At 31.1% G+C, this 25,868-nt stretch overlaps 1 protein-coding gene across 5 annotated transcripts in view; it reads right to left on the bottom strand.

Annotated features, from left to right (window-relative positions):
* Positions 1-2,241: 2,241 nt before the first annotated feature.
* LOC139521809 (cytosolic carboxypeptidase 1-like) overlaps positions 2,242-25,868 on the bottom strand; it is a 28,487-nt gene continuing 4,860 nt past the window's right edge. For 2 of the 5 annotated variants that reach the window (XM_071315445.1, XM_071315444.1), the window contains exons 2-25: positions 25,179-25,261; positions 24,252-24,385; positions 23,467-23,534; positions 22,903-22,969; positions 21,279-21,425; positions 20,822-20,953; positions 20,002-20,133; positions 19,353-19,499; positions 18,229-18,447; positions 17,383-17,600; positions 15,972-16,627; positions 15,575-15,721; positions 15,133-15,220; positions 14,157-14,313; positions 13,433-13,665; positions 12,027-12,180; positions 11,356-11,427; positions 10,789-10,897; positions 8,883-9,012; positions 8,223-8,360; positions 5,465-5,644; positions 5,133-5,296; positions 4,678-4,701; positions 2,242-3,364 (exon numbers count right to left, since the gene is read on the bottom strand). In XM_071315445.1, coding sequence (XP_071171546.1) covers positions 3,187-3,364; positions 4,678-4,701; positions 5,133-5,296; positions 5,465-5,644; positions 8,223-8,360; positions 8,883-9,012; positions 10,789-10,897; positions 11,356-11,427; positions 12,027-12,180; positions 13,433-13,665; positions 14,157-14,313; positions 15,133-15,220; positions 15,575-15,721; positions 15,972-16,627; positions 17,383-17,600; positions 18,229-18,447; positions 19,353-19,499; positions 20,002-20,133; positions 20,822-20,953; positions 21,279-21,425; positions 22,903-22,969; positions 23,467-23,534; positions 24,252-24,385; positions 25,179-25,195 — 3,711 coding nt within the window. In that variant the 5' untranslated portion in view covers positions 25,196-25,261 and the 3' untranslated portion in view covers positions 2,242-3,186. Of the gene's footprint in view, positions 3,365-4,677; positions 4,702-5,132; positions 5,297-5,464; positions 5,645-8,222; positions 8,361-8,882; positions 9,013-10,788; positions 10,898-11,355; positions 11,428-12,026; positions 12,181-13,432; positions 13,666-14,156; positions 14,314-15,132; positions 15,221-15,574; positions 15,722-15,971; positions 16,628-17,382; positions 17,601-18,228; positions 18,448-19,352; positions 19,500-20,001; positions 20,134-20,821; positions 20,954-21,278; positions 21,426-22,902; positions 22,970-23,466; positions 23,535-24,251; positions 24,386-25,178; positions 25,294-25,868 lie in introns of those variants that run through there. The other 3 variants (XM_071315447.1, XM_071315448.1, XM_071315446.1) reach the window with 2 other exon arrangements.

Genomic DNA, 25,868 nt, shown 5'->3' with positions numbered 1-25,868 from the left:
AGATATTTTAAACTTTCATTAGACAAAAAATAAACAAAATAACTCACCCCAAGCATGTATTTATAAATTTTTGTTTAATTTGTTTTTGAAATTCAGTATACAAAGTGTTTGGCATTTTTATACCTAATTACCATATTAATTTATATTAAATGTTGGGGAAAGATGCACCACCTTAATTCAATAATGTTCATACATAAGTTTTCTTTTAGCAACATTAACTATAAATCTTTGTTCTTAACTACAAAACATTAATCTACAAATAATGCCCCCTTTTTACACAAAAGTCGGACTGATTTAAATGTTTCTATTATGCCATGAATGGCAGTATTTTTGAAACTATAATAAATGAATAAACAAGAATGTGTCCTCAGTACACGAATGCCCCACTCGCACTATCATTTTCCATGTTCAGTTGACCGTGAAATTGGGGTAAAAACTCTAATTTGGCATTAAAACAAGTGAAACTGCGAGCTACTGCTCACTGATGATACCCCCGCCGCAAGTGGATAATATTAATAGTGTAAAAATATGCAAGTGTTCGGTAAACAGGAAGTTGTCGAGTGATGAATCTGAAAACGCATCACACGGTATAGCTGACTTATATTAATCCTGAAACCAAATTTCAGAAATCCTTGTATTGTAGTTCCTGAGAAAAATGTGACGAAAATTTTGAACTTGGTTATCATGTGTAAAATCATACAAGTGTTCGGTAAACAGGAAGTTGTCGAGTGATGAATCTGAAAATGCATCACACGGTATAGCTGACTGATATAAATCCTGAAACCAAATTTCAGAAATCATTGTATTGTAGTTCCTGAGAAAAATGTGACGAAAATTTTCAACTTGGCTATCATGTGTAAAATCATACAAGTGTTTGGTAAACAGGAAGTTGTCGAGTGATGAATCTGAAAACGCATCACACGGTATAGCTGACTTATATAAATCCTGAAACCAAATTTCAGAAATCCTTGTATTGTAGTTCCTGAGAAAAATGTGACGAAAATTTTCAACTTGGCTATCATGTGTAAAATCATACAAGTGTTCGGTAAACAGGAAGTTGTAGAGTGATGAATCTGAAAACGCATCACACGGTATAGCTGACTTATATAAATCCTGAAACCAAATTTCAGAAATCCTTGTATTGTAGTTCCTGAGAAAAATGTGACGAAAATTTTCAACTTGGCTATCATGTGTAAAATCATACAAGTGTTCGGTAAACAGGAAGTTGTAGAGTGATGAATCTGAAAACGCATCACACGGTATAGCTGACTTATATAAATCCTGAAACCAAATTTCAGAAATCCTTGTATTGTAGTTCCTGAGAAAAATGTGACGAAAATTTTCAACTTGGCTATCATGTGTAAAATCAGACAAGTGTTCGGTAAACAGGAAGTTGTCAAGTGATGAATCTGAAAACGCATCACACGGTATGGCTGACATATATAAATGTTGATACCAAATTACAGAAAGGGTGGATGTGTAGTTCCTGAGAAAAATGTGACGAAAGTTTCATGGGACGGACTGACTGACGGACGGACTGATGGACGGACTGACGGACTGATGGACGGACTGACGGACAGACAGAGGTAAAACAGTATACCCCCCCTTTTTTAAAGCGGGGGTATAATTAGAAAGATCATATCATAGGGGACATGTGTACTAAGTTTGAAGTCGATTGGACTTAAACTTCATCAAAAACTACCTTGACCAAAAACTTTAACCTGAAGCGGGACAGACGGACGAACGAACGGACAGACGGACGGACGGACGGACGGACGGACGCACAGACCAGAAAACATAATGCCCCTCTACTATCGTAGGTGGGGCATAATAACTTCTTTGAGTTTCAGTCTAAACTAAAACCATGTTGTACAATAATCTTCAATTGTGCACAGATTATGAGAATTATCTATTTCACAAGGATGATCCACATGCTACAATGATAAAATAAAACAATACAATATACTTAATATACACATGTCTAGATTTTCAGAAAACACATTTGAGAAATTATGGATAAAGAGTTTTTGGCTAGTCCAAGATTTCACAATATCAGTGTGAAGCTCTTAAAATAAATTACAATATTTTCATACAAAAGAGTTAAATCTTCTTTTGTTAAATTAAAAAAAATATATATTGAAGAAGTTCATTACTATCACAGTTGTTGATGCTTACATATGACAAAGTTTCAAATTAACAAATGAATTCTCAGATCTTGGTTGTAAATCAATAAATTAAAAGTTTTTTTTGTAATGTTCATTATCAATAAAGGCAATTGTATGTTCTTACTTGTTTATATTCATCAAGTTTAATCAACAGCAGTTTTAAATCATTTCAATAGAATAAAATAAAGATGATGAATTTTCTAAATAAAAATAAAGGCTACTCTTATGATAAATATATAAGAAAATGTTTAAAGATTAAAGGCTCTATTGCAATGAGGTAAAAATAGTTGTTTTGTATAACAAAGAAAATATAAAAAAAAGAAGAAAAACAAAACAAAAAAGAATACCCATAACCTTACTTGGTATATCAATTTTAAAGCTAGTTTTAAGAAGAAAATAAAAATCACACTTCAGAATAAAAATTAAAATGTTCGGTCATCTTATTACACTTGTACATGTAACAAATCAGCATAAAAGATATGCTATATGTATAATTGATATAAATATGATATAAGGTCAGTCAGTTTTGGCTGAGATTTCTAATAATACTTATAAGGTATAATACTAAATTATACTAACAAATAATGTCAACATAATAAAACAAAAATAAATGTTTATAAAATTCTATTGAACAGTAACTTTTATAACATCTCATTTTGATAAATTAACTCTATGGTGCAGTTAATTTTTTGATAATAATCATAAAGCAATTAATTTAAATTGAAAAAAAAGTGATATGATAACTAGAATTAAACCTAAACATCCCCAACAAGTAGTAACTTATATTCCATTACTATTGAGGCCTTCCAATATGTTGGCTAAGGAAAAGAGTTTAGACAAATAAATGAAATACAGCCAGTTGTGTCCTAATGTAAATTGTGGACTAAAAAAGCAGTATATTTGATGTAAAATGACTAATATGCCTTACACATATCATTAAAATACATTTTAACTATCTAGTGTAATTAGAATCCCAAACTGTGTATCGACTGTTCAAGGGAAATAACTCTTTGTACTAATACTATGATTGGTCGTCAGCATAGTTTTCTTCATCGTCATCTCCGTACATTTCCTCTTCAGATGATTCTTCGTTCATGTCATCGATATCCTCTCCACCACTATATAGATTTTCATCTTCATCTCTCCTGTGTAATGTCTGTCGTCTATGTACTGGTTCATCCAAATCGTCATCGTCACCACTATAATAAACACAAGTTATTTTAATAAGGTTCAGAAATATGGATATGTTTTATAGGTCTATTCTATCAGTATAATTCAATTCATATATCTATACTCTTAAAGGGGAACTAGCTATGAGATATATAAAAAATCTTAATTAAGATTTCTTTGGTTCAATCATTAATGAGTGAAATAGTGAAATAATTATCCGCTAAAAGCAGCCGGTATGGTTCAATGTTGCCAAATTAAGCTAAGAAACATTGATGATGATTTATTCACTTGCAAGTGCCCCCACCATACAATTAAAATTGGAAAAGCCTTAAGCATTGTACATAAGTTTCATATCATTTGGTTGCGTCAAACTAAAATTAGAGAACGGAAACCAAAGTTTGGATGTATCGATGGATGTAAAGACAGACATGGATAAAAAAATTAATGCTTCCACTGCTACAGTAGGGGCATAAAAATTACATTGTCTAAAAAAAAATTTCTAGGATTCAGAAAGAAGCAAACAAACAGGAGAAATTCTTTCAGGCTAAGCGCATAAGTAATAAAGATGAAAGTAAAAAAGATTCGGAAAACACGACATTTAATTTTGTGAAGTCAATAATACTCTACTAACACTACTGAATGAAAACATTCAGAAAATAATTTTGTTAATAAATCTACTTCCTATATATTTTTCTATGTTAAAATAAATATTGTGTGCACAATTAGAGAGACTGATACTTAGTTAAGATAGTCTAGGAAAAAAGATATCTGATACTGTGGATTCATTATCTTTCATGGAATACTAATTTTTTAGGTAAATGTAATCAATGAATTTTAATCTTCAACAAAATACAAATTTTCTATATATACGCTTGTATACAGAATTTTCAAAAACACAAATTTGAGTATCAGGGAAAAAAAATCTGTTTACATAAATTCATAAAAATGTGTACACATGAAAATTAAGGAATCCACAATATATAGTAAGCATAATTTGTCATTTCTCTTTCTTAAATACATAAGCATTGTATAATGACACTGATATTATGTAATTTACTAATTTTGAAGAAATCTTATTCAAATTTTAAAAGTTCCTGTTTAAAACAGTATAAGAACTAAATGAGAATAATAAGCAATTTTTCTACAAAAATACTAAAGTTTTCTTGTCCTTAAGCCTTAAGCTTAAAGACACAGCAGTAAAAGTTAAATCAGGCAAAAAATAATTGTTTTCTTATGTTAAATATACATCCTTTATCTATGGATTGAGAAATATATAAAACTTTGTTTCTAAATGACAGATGCAAAGTAATGGCATAGTTCAGCAGAAACACACCGATATTACCTTTTCTTACTGTCGGCTTTCTTCCTGTAATCAATTATGTGTGTTATTTGTACAATTAGTTCACTGATATACAGTAAAATCTTGTTATAATCTCTCCTTTTGGTAAATTCAAAAGTTTAGTAAATCCCTTATTTATCAGGAGGCTTTTCTAATACATATCATATTGTTTTTATAAATTTTAAATTATAACTGCATTTAGCAACTTGGTTTCCTTATAAGCTTTCAGATTAAAAAAAAAAAAAAACTCCCAAAAAACCCATCTGTTTGCATCTAATATAACAAGAATTTACTGTCAATTATAACAAAATGTCATTTCCACAATAAAAGTACGCAAAATATTTGGATTAAGTCTAAAACCTAATGATTAATTACACAACAAACCAATTATCATAAATCAAGTATAAAGAGAAACACAAAAGTGGATAAATTGTACGGGATGTAAGTACTATACATACAGTAGATCTGGATCCTGAGCTGTCGCACCTAGGTTCTGTTGTGAGTCTGACAATGGTGGGAAAGATACCATATTCTCAGTTGTGTATTTGGTACGAGTTCTAATCAGGGCCTCACTGAACTTTTGTCCCATGTCTTCCATCATCGAGGTTGTAATATGTTGATCCTACAAAAAGAACTAATGTTTTCATGATAATTTTTTTGGGGTGAAAATCAGAAACTCATTTAGATTCAAAGATTTGTTGATGAGAAACAACCGAACAGCATAAATTAACCAATAAAGACATCTTTAACTGGCAAACTTCATTATTTCATGATAGAAATACTAAATTACCTTAAACTTTCCATCACGATCAATACCACAGTATGTACTCTCCATAGTGTAACTCCTCAGTACCCCAATCTGCCTCCATACTACAACCCTGGCTGTTGTTTCCTTAGCTTTCTCAACAAGAAAACTACAGTTCGGCCAGGAAAACACTGGAGATGTTAAGTGTAAAATCCTTGGCAGTGTCTGAAAGTTGAATAATGTTTTATTACAGTTACATATAAATCCTATTAAACTCCAAAACACACACAGTCGTTATGAAAGACAAAATATATTTTAATACAATCAATGTAAGCAAGGAGCTGCTCCTATAATTAGCCCTTTAATATATGCAGCTAATATTTTTAAAACCCAATCAAATAATTGTATTCAAACTCCAATAATATTTATCTTTATTTGAAACAACATCATTATCTTGTCTAAAGGACATTGAAAATATTGTAACTGGGTTCCTGAGCAAGGATCCGGAAAATTTTTCACATAATTTCGGTCATTTTCATATAACTTAAAAGTTGGTGCCCCTTTTCAAAACAAGATTGTCAAAAATTCTCATTACATCATGAATATGCTCATACTCGTAGCATCAACAAACTTGTTTCACTGTTGCATCACATTTACTTCATGATTTATCCTTCAATTTTCCTAAAATCGATCAAGAGCAATTAAGGGAAGGCAACAGTTTAAAATTGAAATGATTTTAATGACTTAAAACGATAAATTTCCAAGTCACACTTAAGTTTCTTTCGATTATGAAGTCGAAATTCAAACCGGATGTAATGCGACAATACTAAAACGAACAATTCCGGACTCATTTCCGGGATTAGTTTTGTTTATCAAATTCACAGGAAATCATCGTCTTTTTAATATTTTGTCTATAATAGTGTAATGATATTAATGAAAATAGTTGCACTTGCTTTATTTAGCATGAAATCATTTTGAATTTACGATTTAGTGTATAATCTTTGGAAGAGAATTTCAAGCATGCGTATTACATAGTAAAACGCATGTGTTGTGAAAAAATACTTATTTCTACGTTAATTAAATCAAGTTTAAATTTAATTTTAAATCAGAATAGACATTGTCTTAGCTGAAAAGTAATTAAATAATGAAGACAGTTGTTATAGAATTTTAATTTATTTACAATTTAGTTCTGAGCTTGTCAGGTGTGAATTAAAAACACAGGTAATGAGATTATCGATCATTAGCCAATATTCCCCTCAGGCATAACAAAAGTTATTAGGAGGGCCCTCAGGATTATAACACTATACTGGAGTGGCAGTTTTATAACAGGAAAGGGATAACAAAACAAAAAAAATAAGTTTAAAATCGAAATTAAGAAAAACGATCTTAACGAAATGACCGATGTAAAAAAAAAAAAAAAAGACCGAAATCCCAACAATTCATTTAGGACTTTTGAGTTTCCAAATCAGTCATGACTGGCATATATGACCGTTTCCGGACCCTTGTTCCTGAGCATAATAAACTGAATACTAGTCCACCCTTTCTAATTGTATGGAATTACAGATCATGTTTTTCTATTGCATAGGTTTTAAAAAATTCTCAAAATTCAGACAAAAACTACATAGAACATGCTCAATTCAAAGTGACAGAAGAAGAGTCTTTTTTTCTCCATTGTAAATTCATATAATCCTAATATTATCTGTGTATAAAACCCAAGGAGCAGTCTTTTTCCTGATGGGTCTATACCAGACTGCCTATGTGAAGATTTCTTAGCACTAACAGGTGATGTTGCAGAACATGTAGGACCAACAATAAAGACATTGTCAGCTTCTGTTTGGTTTAGTAATCCACTGTAGCTGTGTACTGTTTACCTTACGACGTTTGACAGGAATTGACTTTTTTTAGCATAATGATTTCTATTTTTCTGACCTTAACGTTTTATAATATTCAAATTACTTCATCCAAGCTGGACATTGAGAAAGTGAATTTCTCAAGTCGTATCAGCCTGGGGTTTGTTTTTCTAATCATATCCTCTCAATTGTTTTCAAATGGTTAAATTCATTACTGTAGAATTGCTGACTATACAATTATTAGTTCGAATAGGTGATAATTAATACTTCAAAGACTTGCTAATTTTTGGGGTTCGTATGGATAGTAAACCTGGCAAATTGTTACAAACCCCTGTGTTTGATCGTTTTTAAAATCATCGTTTGTTCAAAGTTTGTAAAACAAGTTCGTCGTCGTCGTCGGGAAATGCGGTCAATTTATTTCGTCTCATTTCATTAATATATATACCTGTATATATTTTTTTAATTAAAAAAATAGATGTCAATGTTGAAATCTTTGTTTATTTTGATTTTTCAAAGTCGCCATTTTGTAAATTTATTAGACTGGTCCCGCAGAGTTACTTAATACAACGGAAATAATTCATTCAGAAATAGTAAACAAGTCGATCACGTATCCGAAGTGAAAAATAAGTGGGAAATTTGATAAAAATTATGAAAAATATATAACGACGCGCTTGCGTTGGTTAGCGCTGCAGTCAGTGCAATTGAACAGCAAGAAATTGTGATAGCGCTGAAAAGCGCAGCGCTTAAACCGCCTGGGGAGAACACTGGAAATGCATAATGTAATTTAAAAAAAAATGGTAGGTGAAATACTATTAAATTGAGACTGGAAATGGGGAATGTGTCAAAAAGACAACTCGATCAAAGAGCAGAAAACAGCCGAAGGTCACCATTGAGTCACCAACACAGTGAGAAAATCATGCACCAGGAGGCATTATTTACAAAGTTAATAATACCTTATAAGCATTATCTTCCATCCTATTTCCTGTAGTTGCTGGGTTTACTGAATCATTTGGTATCCATGACATGGTAGGACTACATCCATACAGGAATATGTTCTTCCTTCTGGAGTGTCCATGGTAATCACAGTATACCTGTAAAAACATTGTAAAATTACTCCTATGAGAAATCATACTAAATTTTCGACTAATTGTGGGATTAAAATGGTCCTGAAGAAATTCTGTGTCATTTTCTTGGTCTGTATATCATATTTGTGAACATTTATATGTTTCCTTTTGAAAATTGTAAGTTTCATTGGAATTTGTCTACTTTTCTTGAAGGATCCATAAAAAAATCATCCCAAATGTGGACAGGGGTTTAAGAATATGGTGACCTGGACAGCTACTTATAGTAGAAAAGCCTGTTTTGATGTTTGGCTGTGAAGAATTTATTTAAAATTTCATCCCTGACTCCATGTTATTAATCAGTAACAAACTTAAAAAAGAACATTGCAGTGGTAACTATCTTTTAAACCCATAATAATTTCTAGGAAATCAATCTTAAAAGACAAAAACAACAAAATACAGATAGACAAATGGATGAACATCTATGTGCCACATTTACATGTATATGGTTAATGACAGAAAAGGTTGGTAGGTAGATGATTTTCGACTTACCAGTGGAGATTTATTTATCATCTGTAGATACTGTAGAAGTCCCTTGGTATGGTAAATAGTGGGGTGTAACTTAGGACAGGGATTGTCCCATCTTCTATTCAGATCTTCTGCTGCTAAAGAACATCTATGGCTAGAAATATTGAAACAATTTTGAGAAAATTATTTTTTCAAATAAAAACAAAATTGATATTCAATATAAATGGCAAACAACTTTATCCAATAAATATATTAAAAATAGTAATGCAAAAAACTTATCACAATCAAATTCCATATAAAAGTCAATCTATTTTTAAATCCTTGTATTGCTCGCGTTCTGATATGCGCAACAAATCAGAGCAGGAGCAATTCAAGGATTCGATTTTAGTTAGACTTGGCATATATTAGAAAAATCAAATTAATATATGCCAAGTCCGTTCAATGAAACAAGGACTTTCTAATAGCTTCTTGTTTTTTAACACTATTTGCACAAAACAGTGTAATGAAACAAAATTATCAGATCAATACTACAAATAGTTCCTTTTTTTAAAAGACATTGGTTTCTGAATTTCTCAAATAGATAAACACCTTCTACCATGCTTACTCTGTGTATTGTTATGTGATTACTTTTCTACATTGGCTAGAGGTATAGGGGGAGGGTTGAGATCTAAAAAAAAGAAACAAGTTTAACCCTACCGCATTTTTGCGCCTGTCCCAAGTCAGGAGCCTCGTGCCTTTGTTAATCTTGTATGATTTTTAATTTTTGCTTCTTGTGTATAATTTGGACTTAAGTATAACATCCATTATCACTGAACTAGTATACATATTTGTTATGGGGCCAGCTAAAGGACGCCTCTGGGTGGGGGAGTTTCTCGCTGCATTGAAGACACATTGGTGGCCTTAGGCTGTTGTCTGCTCTATGGTCAGGTTGTTGTCTCTTTGACACTTTCCCCATTTTCATTCTCAATTTTATTATATAAATACAGATTATCAGGTTGTCTGCTTATTGATATAATAAAATATCAGCTGAGAGTCACAATTTGAAGCTTTTTGGTCAAATGAGCGTATCAAACAAGTTCCAAAAGGCTTCATATTGTGTCAAGCAGCTGATATTTAACAATATAAATACAATGTATCACAAACCAGATAATCGATTTATCAGGTTGTATTTTGCATGATATAAACAAGTGTTTTCTTTGTTTCACCATCAGACTGGAAGATGACTTGATAAAGTAAGGTAAAACTTATCAACTTTGGTCACATATCATGATGTCACTGATATGTCCAGGTCAAAGTTATCAAGGCTATGTCAATATATAAATAACACATATCTGAGAGGGTGATAGAGCAGATTGGTACCCAGAGAAAACATTGTCAACTGCGGAGAAGCCAAGGTTGACAATGCTTTTTCGAGGGGTATCAATCTGCTGTATCACCCTCTCAGCTATGTGTTATTTAATTTATTATACTGAATGTCCTTTTATTGTCTTTTACAGATTACTTTTATAGTAAAAATACTTCTAAAAGTATTTTCTATGACGTTGCATACTGTATATAACAACATTACTGGTATTAGAAAAAAAAAGAAAGTTAGGCAAGATGTTTATTATTTTCATTTTGACAGTCAAATAAAAAAATCTGAGCCAAAACGTAGAACTCAAACATTGGAATTAATTACTTGATGTGATTTCAATTCATTGTACTTTTAATTATCGATCTTTGATTGGTTTGCACGAGAGGGTAACATTAAATTGTCACCCGCTCAGCCATGTGATAGAGTAAATTAACACCCTCGCATTAGCCAATCAAAATCTGGCATTTTAAGGTGAAGTATAATAATGTATTTTATGCCACAAAGAAGAGAGATGCAATTTTTTTAAGAGCTGAGCAGAGTGATACTTATAGTGGAATGACCAATAAATAGACATACTTTCCATTAATGACTCCATCTGGGTTTAACATAGGCACAATTTTAAAAATGAAATTTTCTCTAAGTTGTTGAGCTGCTGGTTTCTTACTGAGCAAAAAGTCAATGGTTCCTGAAATCGTAAAATAAAAATCTTATCCTCAAGCAACCCATACAGATATGCTATGAGTGCAAAGCATTTACATCACAAACACCTACAACATTTTTTATATGAGCGTCACTGAAAAGTTTTTAGTAGTCAAAACTTGAGTGTGGAGTACAAAATAATAAGCCTGGTATCTTTGATGAGTGTAAAATTATAAGTTTTGGCTGCTCTATTTAGCCACTCAAAACAATAGTATGACGCTTTATAAATTAACATACATCTTGTACTAAAATTAAAGATTTGAATTAAACTTGTCAGGCTTAAGTTTTGGCTGTAACACATTTTAAACGTAAATAAAATAGTAAAATAACTTTAAACCCATTTTGCAAGTTTGCCAACTTATACATTCTGCATTTAACATGATGTGTTCATTCAATTAATGGAAGTAAAAGGTACACAAACATTTAAAACACAAATCAAATTACCTTTCATAACCCAGCTAGAATTACTTTCTCCTGGGTGAACTCTTCCAGAAAGAAAGATATAAGGTCTACTTCCTGAAATAAAAGCAAAGAATGTATTAATATACGGAAACTATTATACACTATTCATATGGACTCAATTAAGTACAGATTTGATCTTGGTATGTTGCAGAATGGAGTTCGACAAGCAATGTTTGTATACTTAGAATAGATTATATTTTCATTATATGATCAAACATGATCAGTTTCATTTGGTTGGTGTGTTTTGCAATGGTTTACAACTACAAAAGACTGCATATAGATTTTAGTTGTAAAAGCTACCACAAATTGTTAGCACAGTGTCTCCCTTACATCCCCTATACACACACCTACTCTGGTGTCCTAGAGAAGTTTTCTGGTTTTTAAAACACATTTCTTCTTACATATAACTACATGTAGGATTTCTGTATGATGATATGAATCTCTAATCCGTATAACCATGATAACTACTAATTACTTACTATAACCATGATAACTACTTATTACTTACTATAACCATAATAACTACTTATTACTTACTATAACCATGATAACTACTTATTACTTACTATAACCATGATAACTACTTATTACTTACTATAACCATGATAACTACTTATTACTTACTATAACCATGATAACTACTATTTACTTACTAAGTTCTTCTACATTATCTCTACTATATGACTTTGGCTGAGCTGTGACAGTTAATACTGGTACATTATTACCACTAATCGTCTGACAAAATGTTTGGTTACGGAAAAATATCTGTGAATGATCAGTGGATCTATCCCATATTTGAATATGAGTCTGAAAGATAAAATATTACATTATTGAACAGCAGTTGCCTCTTACAAATGTATTTAAGTTTAGAATATAAAATATATAAAAATTATAAGCAGAAAAATTGTACCACATATGTATAGATCTTGACCTCAATTTCAAAGTAATGGTCCAAGGTTTACAATCCAAAGACCATTGCTCTTCACATTTTATGGTTAATGAGTAATATTGTAATACAAACAAGACATCATTGAGATGGAAGCCATCTCTGTGGGCCCCAATGTGAATAAAGTGTGGTAAATAATGTGTATATTTGTTTAGGGGCCAGCTGAAGGACGCCTCCGGGTGCGGGAATTTCTCAATACATTGAAGACCTGTTGGTGACCCTCTGCTGTTGTTTTTTATTTGGTCGGGTTGTTGTCTCTTTGACACATTCCCAATTTCCATTCTCAATTTTATCTTTACCATAGGACATGGGTTTTTTAACTGAAACCTAGTTTTGACCTTGACCTTTGTACAAAGAAGTCATACATACATTATGACACACCCTCTGGTGTTGGTTAACATACATGTCAAGTATAAACTTTGTAATCAGAACGGTTCTCATGATATAGAGCGGACAAGATCTTTACCATAGGACATGGGGTTGTCAACTGAATATACATGTCAAGCATAAACTTTGAAATCATAATGGTTCCCAAGATATAGAGCGGACACTATCTTAACTATAGGACATGGGGTTGTCTATTGAAATCAAAGTTTTTGACCTTGAACTTTGACCTAGAAACTTGTACATACATTATGACACATCCTCTGGTATTGAAAATATACATGTCAAGTATAAACTTCGAAATCATAACGGTTCTCATGATATAGAGTGGACATGGTTTTTACCATAGGACAGAGGGTTGTCAACTGAAACCAAGGTTTTTGACCTTGACTTTTGACCTAGGAAGTTGTACAAACATTATGACACACACTCTGGTGTGGTTAATATACATGCTTAGTCTAAAGTATGAAATTATATCGGTTCTCTATATAGAGGACACAATTTGTAAGGATGGAAAGACAGAGGGATGGACAGACAGACAGACTGATCATTATAGGGTGTCCACCATTTTTTTTTTTAAATAAAAATTCAGATGCACTTGACTTGTTGTAAGTTAGTGTAATTTTCAGATCATCATTGAAATTGCTATGAAAATATTTGCCCGATTATAAATATAGGCTACATACACCAAAAGATTTTCCATTAGCAACTTTTTTTTCTTAAACTCACCTGTAATGTTGTATATGTGTATGGGAAATGGTATGCCATGTAACATATGTCTTTGTTATGTTTGAATTTGACTGTGAATGTTGCTGTAAAATATGTCTTTCCCTTAACCCCTCCAGTAGCTTGAGCACTCCGTGTAAAATGGTTTTTATAATAGCAGATATCTGTCCCCACTCTTGACCAAAATGGCCGTCCTTCTATAGACTCTGTCACAGAAAACATCACTGGTTTCATTCCTGAAATTAATTAATATATGTTCTGCTTGAAACTTTTCAAAACATTTTAAAAGCAGAATTTGTAACAGTTACTGTAAACCAACTTATTTTCCTGGATACTTTATTTCACATTTTGCTCTTTTAGTCGAATTTGCGACAATTTACTTTCGCAAATTTCAAAATTAGTTGATGTAGTTAGATAAAGAAAGATCCAAGTTTTACTTTTTGCTACAATTTATATTCGCGTTATGTTTCTATGAAAATAAGCTGGTTTACAGTATTACTAACAATTTGTTATCAGTCTACAAAACCAATACTGGTTTCTACAATATTTAATCTGAATAAATACTATCTTTTCTATTAATCAAAACAAAATTGGTATAAACAACTTTGCAAAGTATTAGTAGCTTTACTGGTAGGTACATTGTACTTTGAAGACTAATGTGTAGATAGTTACTTTGTTGTTTACTTTGCTAACTTTCAAATCTAGTTTGTACTAAATCTATACTTACCAAAGTTAAACTGACTGTTAAGTTTCTCACAGTTGACAATATTAAATCTGTATGGTATATCTGCTATCATGTTACTAACTTCAAAGTAGAACCATTGATGGTGGTGGTTCGTGTTGACATCAGGGTTCAAGATTAAGTCATATTCGAACTCCCTCACCTAGAAATGCAAAGAAAACAAATTTTCACTCTATTTTTTTTAGTTTTTAACATAATTGTGCTTAACCCATGCTTATACATGTTATAATAAACCAATGCTGTTATTTTAATTAAGACAGTATTTGCCTCCTCAAAATGGTCAATTTACTGGCCAAGAATTTGAAAATAAAACACAAATGTGTCCATATTACATGGATGCCCCACTCCCACCATGAAATTAGGGTCAAAACTCTTTGGCATTAAGATTAGAAAGATCACATCACAGGGAACATGTGTACTAAGTTTCAGGTTGATTGGCCTTTACTTCATCAAAAACTACCCTGACAAAAAACTTAAACCTGAAGCAGGACAGACGGATGGATGGATGGACAGACAAAGGACGCACAGACCAAAATCATATTGGCCATAAATGGGCCATTAAAATACAATATATTTATCTAATAACATGACTACAGTTAAATTTTGCAAAAGCCAATTTTACTGTATAAATTTGGCATTTTAGGTGAAATAAACAATTTCAAAATGTTTAGTATGTTAGTGATAACACAACCAACATTTCTTAACTATTAAAAGTGTTCAGATCATGTCATCTTTTTCATCTGTTAATATGAATTACACAATTTTGAATGGATTGAAAAGTTTTATAAATTTTGCATCTTGAGGAGAATGTTAATGGCCCTTATACTTTTGATTAAATGCTAGAAACCCCCAACCAGTTTATTTATAGTGAATGAATTTCTACATTAACTGAAATATTGTATCACTATATATCGTGAAGATATTTTATTAATTATTACAATAAGAAAATAAATAATTTTACCCATATTGCTTTCCTGAGATTCCCACATTCAAACTGAGCATTAAATCTAAGAGAATTAGCTCCCACTGCATCCAACTGACTTCCAATTCTGAAGGAAAAAACAAGTGTAAGATTAATTAATTGTATAAAATGACACTTCAAATTTATTTAACATAACACTTTAGTCTCTTCCATCCTTAATACTCCCCTATCACCAACAAAATGAAATGGATCTCAATTTTTTCTACAGTATCAATACAATATTAACATGTTGAGAAAACTTGTACATTCATGACATCTTTGATAGTCTTTGTTAAATTTATGCACAAATTTTCTGAACTGATATGAATTTACAACTCCACACATTGTATAGATGTTTATTATGCAGAAAAAATAATTCACCTCTAAATGTTTTTTATATTTTTTATATGCTCATTTACCGCTGATCTATTAATAAACTAACCTAAGTTCATCCCTGTTACTCAGATTAGAATTTCTGTTACAATAAGTTGATCCACATCTTTTTATAGTAGCATCCACATCATAAACATCTCTATCTATCACATGTTCTGGGTGAATCATTCTGTCTATATCCTCAAATACTTTAGCTCTGTCAAAACATATACATCATTGGAATTCCTTATCATAGGTAACTCACAATCTTACTACAAACCATGCCTTCTACTAATTTAATACTTTTAAAAATTAATGAAATCTCCCATGAAAGACTATTAATTTGAAATGGAAAAATTCAAGTGCAGAAAATCTTATGACTTAAAAGTTTGAAAGTTTTCTACACCAATATTTTATCAAAGAATCAACATTAACACACAAATTCAATCATTTACAAAACAACATACCTTTGAACACCAAATTTTCTCCTGTATAATGGCTCCAAATAAGGACAACCTCTAGCTCCAATAAGATCAGGGTAGCCTATTTTCTCAAACCTATACGCTCCTTTAGTAGAACAAGCCTTGTCCTGATACACTAACACATCATGGAAATATGAATCAGTATCATCTTCTTCACCACTACTCGATCCTGTCTCATCAACGTCTTTTTGATCTTGAGAAATATTCATACCTTCAAATTCACTTTCAAACTCTAGTAAATCTGGATAGCTTGTCGTACTTGTTTTCTTTCCTACTTTTTTATTAGTGTTAGAGGATTTTTTTCCTGCTTTTGATTTCTTGCTGGTCTTTGGTTGAGATATTAATGTTTTTTTGATAGCACCTTTTTGAGGCAAGTCTAAAGAGAAGAGACTAGATCCTGTTTTCATGTTTATAGCTGTAGCTGAATCACACCGCCCCGTTCGATAATTGTCGGGATAGTCTGATTCATAACTACTATAACCACTGGTCCGTGAAGAATATAAGAAAGTTCCCTCCTTTTGATACAGAGAATGTTTAATTTGTTGAGCTTCAGATGACATTAAGTTTTCAAAGTTACCAGTTGGTATATAAATAGATGTTGGTGGAAGAAGTGATGGGTCAAGGTCATCATCTTCTTTAATCTAAAAAATATCAAAGTGATACTTTGCCACATCTTTTTCAAAAATTCTACAAATATAAGTCATTAGACAGATCTAGCAATTCTGTTCATATAAATAATATTTTATAGTTTTTAATCACATACAATAATGATAAACTATTCTTTACAAGCAATAACCTAGCTTTATAAGGTGAAGGAAATTATTTTTATTTAGAAGCATTTGTAACTAAATTTTATTGATATTGCATATTGTTAATTAGTTTTTACTTGGTTTTGTAATTTTAATCATTGAACTATAAAATGAAATTAATTATCATAATTTAATAAAATGCTGGATACAAAAATGCAATTTATTGAGAAAGCAAAAACCCATCCCTACATTCCTAATAATAAATATATAGCAAAATTTATGAATTTACAGCTCTAATTCACATCAGAAATCAGCTATGAGTCTGCAAAGTTTCATATGTCTGGTCAGTTATGTTGGAATTCTATAAGGAACTAGTATATAACTTCTGGAAACAACTTTTTAACTGATTCCACACTTTGAAATCTGCTTTGGGACAAATTTAGTTGTTAACCTTGATCAATAACCCCTTTTTATAATTGCTAATAAATTACTCAGTTTTTTTGGGGTTTTTTTCTTCACATGAGCAATGCAAACCAAGTTTAGATGTCATTTAAAGGAACACTAGTGATAGCAATAGACAACATCAGTCCTTTAAACTTTAATAGTTAAGTAAAAATAATTTGTCCAACAGTAATATCATATTGTACCTCAATTTCAAATATTTCAGGAAAGTATTTATCATACATCCTAAGATCATCAGGATTTCTTTTGAAAGGCTGTGGTGCTTCTCCTTGATCATCCTCAGTCTCTTCAGAGTTATCTGTCTTGAATCTCTCGTCATCACTGTCGATATCGTCATCATCCTCTAAAGAACTACTGTCACTGTCGGGAGTCTCGCTGGAACTTCCATAACTCATACTGCCTTCTACAAATACAGTTATCTCATTCAGATGTTAAATGTAATTACAATTATCCCAAAAATGAAGAGCTTGCCCTCCTTAACTACTTTGCATTGTGAGTTATTTAAACATAATTGAAACAACAATGCCAATGTTTACCATAAAGGTACAACTATACCTGCAAAAATTTACAATTGGTCTATATGCCATTAGTATACCATTTCACAATTCACTCCAAAGCAAATATAAAATGACTCTGCATGAAGTAATAAACTAAAGGAAAGTCATTTTTACAATGCTCACTAAAATTTTCACACACCTACATGGTGCCTACAGTAGTACTGAGTTAGAAATAATACATAATTTTAGATATTTTATTTTTTAAATTCATGTGAAGTTAACCGAGACATTAATTTGGTAAGACATGGATCCAATATTTCGTTGATGTAAGTGCAATAACTTCAGTAAATTTCAAGACAACATTCTAGTTTAATTGGATTTTTAAGGAAATGCTAATTCTTTGTCATGTTTTTGCACTAATCTAATTTTAAGAGAAAAAAAAAGACATGTTGTTTATATATTAAATAAAACAGTAATTAAATAATCTCCATATTTCAATAAATATACTTATAAAGTATAAAATTGTTATGTTACCTTGTCTGGTACTTTCAGGGTAAAGTTCAGATTCTGGCAAATCAAATTTGACTGGACTTCTAATATCACATGGTAGTTTATTTCTAGGGCAACATTTTCTCATTATCACACTGGCCAGCAGTATCAAACTTTCCATCTCTCGACAATCTATAACATCCTGGGCAGTATCATATAAAATTTGTATCCCATTAGCGTCTGCTAATGCTTTTCTTCCAGATTCTGTCAATAAATAAAAGCTTCATTAAGAACAAGGTATACCAAGAGCTAAAATCACCAAGAAATTTTTACTTATACTGTGGATTCATTCATTTCTATTGGACCAATTTTCCTGGATTGAGGAAATATTATATTTTCTGGATATTTGATGGTTTTGCCAAAGTCTGCATACAAGCCTATAGAAATTTGCATTTCATTGAACATTTAAATCATTGGCTCACCTATAAACCAATGAAATTGGTATCCACAGTATCTAAATTTCAAAAAAATCAACTTGGTATATTTCTAAGTTAAAAATACAACACTGACAAACTGATTTAAATTTTATAAAAATCTCATCCTGTTTGCATCTCATTGGCAATTGAGCTTTTACATGTATTGGGCAACATTTCAATATTAAAACTATGTCTTTAAGGTGGTACCCAACACCTTCACTAAAATTAATTTGGCTCGTTTAATTTTCATAAAATTTTGACAAACATTTTCTTTGACCCTTTGACAAAAAGATAAAAATTTCAAAAAAAATTTGAACCAACCATTTTATCAGAAAAATTACACTGGTTATATAGCAGTTTGACAAACACTAATTTTGATCATTGAGAAGCTTAATATTCCCTTAACAACACAACGTAATTAAAACGTTTAGCTTATTTTACAGAGTTATCTCCCTGTAGTGTTAAGTACCACCTTAATTATATGGCCATCAAGATTGCTATTCAAGTGTTGAGTTTGGGGATGTTTTAAGGATATTCAAGATAGCGTTTCTTAATAGGGTCACCATGTCTGTGTTAAGCATCTATGTAAAGCCTGTTTAATTTTAACATACATTTTACCAACAAAAGGTACCTTCAAAATGGGGATTTTCATGGAACAGCTCTAAGTAAGACTTAAGTAATACATGTACTTACTAAGGTTGGTGATATTTTTAAGGATATTCAGTATAGCTTTCCTGATGTTAACATGTCTGTGTTTAGTATCTAATTGGTGCCAGTCTTGGTAGAGACCCAACAAATGTGGTACATGTTCTCCCCCTATAGTTCTAGCAGCATTGTTCCCTATAAATTACAAAACAAATTTCACATTAACACATAACAAATCAACAGAGTATAATCAACAGTACACATATTTCATATTTAAAAATCATCAACTAGCTGTAACTCAAATGACAAATTCCAGCAAAATTCAGTTGTTTTCAACACCTATTTCTTAAACGATTTAGGCCATTACCATTTTCACCTTCTGGTCCCTTTTTGGCCACTAATTCAAAAACAGTTAGGACAATAACCCCAAGAATCATTCCCAAACTTGCTTTTTTAGTATGAAACCTTGTGGTTCAATTTCATAGAGATTCATACACTTATTCTCAATTTATTGCTCTAGAAACCAAATGTTTTTGGATGACAATGACAGTGACGCCGACAACGACATCACAATACCATTATACAGCCACAAAACATTTGCAGTTGCATGAATACTACATTCTTTTGCATCACTTTTCATGAATACTTACCAGTTAAATAACTTATTAAATTTGGTTAAGTTATATAAAATACTTACTAGATTTGGTTACATTATATACTATTTCCAGGGCTAATTTGAGGACTGTAGTATGTTTTCTTCCACACTGCTGAATCACTCTGAACATAGGAGGGATAGCATTGTGCTTTCCCAAATATGAGGCATTTACACCTACAATACATAATAATTAAATTTAAATGTTTAGTTCAATATATTGCCACAATTCCTTTTTTAATATGATTGATGTGCTTTGGTTTTATGAATAGACGAAAAGGATTTGTGTTTATCTTGTATATCTTAGTTCTGACCAGTCTGTTAAATTTAGATAGGACAATATCCTATAAATCATTCAAGAAACTAATTCTTTCTCTTAACCCTAATATATACTGGACTTTTCAACTCTGGATATTTAAATTAAAAAAACTTTAAGTTTTGCATTTGAAAGTTCAAAAATTCAACAATCTTGAGTGGATAACTATCATAATCAACAAGGTTGTATGGTAAAACCTATCTTATCTTTACTAATAAGCCTTTATTGATTTATTGGCACTGAATTGTTTTTCAACATTGCAATCTACATCTAGTCTTAAAAATAATTATAAGGAGATGTGGGTCAAACATCAGTGAGACAGCACACCAACAAAGTCACACAACTAAATAAAAGCATCCACACTGTACAACAAGTTAAAGGTAAATTACAGAGACAACTGACGTTAGCATCTATGAGTTTTGAGAGAGCTGAAGATCCTTTGAAAAATAAAGCAAGAGAATTCCTGTGTAAAAAGAGGGAAAAAATATATAAAGTGAGCTTTTCCTGACACATGATTTTTTTTACAAAAGTAAAAATATGATTACTTACTGTTGTTGGTGTATGATTTGAACACTTGTAACAAACATTGCAGGTTTTTAAACTGACATATATTACTCTTTATCAGCGATAGAGTAATCAGCAGTGTTCTGTGTAATCGAGCTTTGGTCGAAAATTTTCTGTCTGAAAATATAATTCATATATGTGGGAAAATTACAGCTTGTACCAAGTTATGTTTAGCCTGGAGAACCATTTCCTAAAGATTTGAAAAATCTGCAGGCAACTTAAACTTGAAACATTATGTTGACTTTTTTTGTTGTCATTCATAGTTATCTAAAATGAAAATAAAACTTTTTTTCACCATTTTAAGTAATAAAAGATATAACAAGTAATATTGCAGTTTTTTATGATTGTGCAAAAATAATGAACTTCTGACATATTAAATCGAAAATTTAATTCACTTTGCATAATATTTAATTTATAAGATATATATAGAATGGTGTATTACCTTTGCTAGACAATTTTGCCAGTACTTGGTGAGCTAGGATCAACAGATCATCATTTGTAACATTATCCTCAGTTTCTCTCACCATGCATTGTAATAAAATATTGGTAGTGTTAGCACTGACTAGGGCACTAGATCTCTTCCCAACCTCTACAAATAAATAACAAATGATAAGATCATTAATGTCTTAACAAGCATTCTATAAAATTGAGAATGGAAATGGGGAATGTGTCAAAGAGACAACAAAGATGAATGCATAATATTGGAAACTGTTTTCAATTCAGGAAAATGTTTGTGTTTGTTGATAAATGTTACTTACTTGTATTTGAAGAAGCTTTTTCTTAAAACTAAAATCAATTCTTCATGTTCTTAGCATATGATAACAGATTTTAAAATTTTTGAGATTATGGTATAACATCAAAATAATCAAAGTACATGTATACAGTATTTAAGATGCACAAATCATGACTTCAAATGCTCATGTTTTAAGGTGGATAAAAAATGGTGTTTTAGACAACAAAAGGTGCTGATAACAACAATAAAAGCAAAATAACACATGTTCTTTGGGGTGCAGTTTGGCTTTTAAATTTTAAGTTGATTAACCAGCTGGCCAATGACTTTCTTTTATACAAGTCACAAACTGGTGCTTTTTTTTTAAATTACATCATGAGGTCCCGGGGGTTACTGACTATCTGTTCAGGTATAACTGTGCCGACAGTATTTGCCAAATCATACCCTGTTCTAACCAGAAAACATTGAAAAACATACCCCGTTCTAAATAGAAATATTGAAAAACATACCCCATTCTAGACAAAGATGACAGTTGTTAAAATATGGACCCTGTTCTAACCAGCAGAACATGAAAAAGCAACCCTGTTTTTTCGGCACACTCATACCAGTAAAAATATAGGAAGTAAACACCCCCTCCCCCAGCATGAGGTACAGTTACTTTTTAAAAGGCTTGAGTCTATAAAAAATAATATATCATAATAATATCTGTTTTTTTGGACCTCTTAAAATTGTATTTTCTATAATTTCATTTTGACAATCTGAAAGCATGTTCTAATCAAATTACCTGACATTGAAGGTCTTTCTATTAAGGTTAGGTGCTAAGGATACACTTAACATAAATTTGATTGAAAATTGTCTTATATGTGTCAACTGAAAATGACCAAACAAGACCTAAACAAAATGGGAATTACTACTGTGTAACAATACTACCTGGATTAACTACTACAATTAAATAATACTAATTCATAAGCTATATAAATTCAAACATCTAAGTCTTCATAAACAATTAGATTCACAACTGGAACTCATGTTTTCCCCATATTATTCCAACAGACATACATTGTTTCTTCACTATTGGTCAAATTTTCTATATTAAAATCTCTTCTTAAGTGAATTCATACTAGATAGGTTCACGAAAATTTGCCATGGATTTGTCAGGTATTTTTTTTTTAGAAATAAAAAATAGCAACCAATCAAATACTATTCCAAACTGCAAAGTATCAAGACTAGTATATATTAACCTGAACTATTGTTTTTTCCAAACAGATCCAGAACTTTATTTGATTGTAACTTTAAAAATCTCCAGTAAATTTGTCATATAGAACTTTAAACTTACGAGTTTTTCCCAATAGTTCCAAGAGAATATGTATTATATTTACAACAACTGCTCGATCTGAACAATTCTGAAATGATACAATTAATATATATCAATATTAAATATTGATTAATACCAAAAAAGCTGTTGTGACTGTCGATAGTGTAGAAACTGGATGGTTACAATATAGATGTATCATGCAAACAATTATATAATTGAAATGCTGAAGATATCTTTCAAAGAAAAAATATTAAAAGTGTGTTATTTTTAGTTTTGAGTCTTGGCGTAAAAGGCGTTGGAGGAAGTAAAATTCCATTGAAAGTGTCATTATATTTAATTTAATATATTTGATTTACATCCTTCTTCGGACAACACTATTAGTTATGTAACTAGCACACAGTGTGAAAATAATACAATAAACAGCAGCAAAAGACAACAATACAGGCTTTGTTGGGATTATGTTTCAATTTTGGTTGTTTGTATGAGATCAAAACATAAACAACGTACTTAAATACTGAATTAAATGCCAGTATATATTACTTAACTGATTGATTGTGTTTGATTTGAAATGGATGTTACACTCACCCTTAAAGTACACAAGATTAAATCTAGCTGTGCTGCATTCTTCAGAACTGTATCTCTGTGAATTTTTTCTGAAAATAAAAATGTAACCTAAATTAATTTGAGACATTGCTCATTATAAATGATTTAGTCCTATCCTCTGATTTATGCATGTACAAAATTACTGACAATTTTTTAATATATAATTTCCTCCTATAGTTAACAGATCAAAGTTTTTGTATGATAATGAATGATAAAAGTTCCGATATAAATTGTTTCTACACCTATTGTAAATAATAAACATCATTTAGATGAAGTCACATGTTGTGCTTACAGAAAACACCAATTTTGTATTTTAAACTGCAAGTTGATGTAGTATGCCTCTTTCAAATCTAAATGCTAAAGTCAATAAAATGGACTTGATGTTACACTATTGTTTCATATAAAGGTTGGTACCTATTAAATCGTTAAATCAGTTGAATTTTTTTGCACCTGTTGTAAGTCAGGAATCTGATGTTCAAAAGTTGTTGTTTGATGATGTGGTTCATAAGTTTTTCTCATATCTTATATAGATTAGACCGTTGGTTTTCCCATTTGAATGGTTTACACAGTCATTTTTGGGGCCCTTTATAGCTTGCTGTTCTGTGTGAGCCAAGGCTCTGTGTTGAAGACTGTACTTTGACCTATAATGGTTTATTTTTACAAATTGTGACTTGGATGGAAAGTTGTCTCATTGGTATTCATACCACATCTTCTTATATCTATGAATAAATTTTAGGTTTTTTAAATACTATGTTTGAATACAATACCTTGTTGGTTAAGTAGCTGGTATATTTTAGATGTAACATATCTGATCTGTTGTAGGTCGTCTGTAGAGGATGGGTTCTTAGCAGCCTTTCCACCAATCTTATCCAACTGTTGGAAAAGTCCTATCAGTCTGGACCTTTAATAACAATTATATGTAATATAAACATGTGCGAACAATATATATGCATAGTAACCTTTCCACCAATCTTCAACACGGAGCCTTGGCTCACACTGAACAGCAAGCAATTAAGGGCTCAAAAATGACCAAGTGTTAAACCATTCAAACAGGAAAACCAAAAATGTTGTATTTTTAGTGTTGATGACAATATTTATTTTATTAGAGACTGATAAGTTTATTCACATCTTTTGGGACTTTGGACATTTAAGCTCTTGACATATTGTACATTTATATACATTTTTAGTGTTGTGTTAAAGTGTTTCTGACTCCTTGATACATATGTTTAATACATGTATCTGAAAATAAGTAGGTATAATTGGCTACTGCACACAAATGACATCACTGCTTAGAAGTTAGAATATGGTAAACAAAAAGTTGATGAGCAACAAATCTTAAAACCTGTAAACATGAAGCCTGACACGAAAATTCAGGAAACTCTTACTTTTAGTTCCCAAGAAAGTTCTAATCTATAAACAGAAGTTGGAACACCATAGAAATCTGTCTATGCAAAATAATGTATGGTGTACACCATAAACCTGTCTTTGCCAAACCCTGTATACATGTACACTACAAACATGTTTTTGCCAAAAACATCTCTGAAACATTCCAGCATGTTAATTTGTATAAGGACACACATGGATATTCACTAATAATTTATATAAAACAACTACAAAACATACTTGTCTATTTAGTGTACAATATAACAGTAAACAACATGTTGGGTCAGATTTTGTTTGGTACCAATACTTACCCCACACTTCTTTCCATCACAAGGACGCTTTCTTCAGTTTGATATTACATCCTCATATATAACACAAAGTTTTACTGAATGACCTGAAATATCCAATTCTACAAGATTTAGATTTAAAGTGTTCTAATCATGCTAATAGAAACAAACTATTAGTATTTCATCCCTCCATGTAAAGAATGGTTAAAAGGCTGATTGATATATTGCGTATCTAAATTATATTAATTTGAATTTTTTTTTTTTAAATAACCAATTTTTTCATTCACATCTGTTATAATTTATTTATTTAATCTAAATTGTCATTAGCACTTGCTGAAACGTAATTCAATATGAATAATGCATTAAATAAATTGTCTTAACTTGATCACTAGTGTTCTGACAGGTTTGTTGATCTACATTTACCTGTACAAGTGATTACTGATCTTAATCTGATATACATTTTTGTACCTCAGGTATTAAAACTGTAATCAGGAGGACCACAAAAAGTCTTAAAGTTTATGTGCAATTGGTTATTATTGCAAAAAAAGGCAATCGCTAGAAAAAAACGTAGAATAAATTTTAACATTCGCAATGACAGAAAAAAAATAAAGGATAGTTATTCGCTGTAAGGATCATTTGACTGTGGCTGGAGATATTTCAACAATCATATAACAGGTCATGGAGATCCCTGAAATTTGGTATGAGTGTGTGTGC

Source organism: Mytilus edulis, chromosome 4, assembly GCF_963676685.1.
Source record: "Mytilus edulis chromosome 4, xbMytEdul2.2, whole genome shotgun sequence".
Taxonomy (NCBI): domain Eukaryota; kingdom Metazoa; phylum Mollusca; class Bivalvia; order Mytilida; family Mytilidae; genus Mytilus; species Mytilus edulis.
This window is presented reverse-complemented; position numbering and strand designations above follow the sequence as displayed.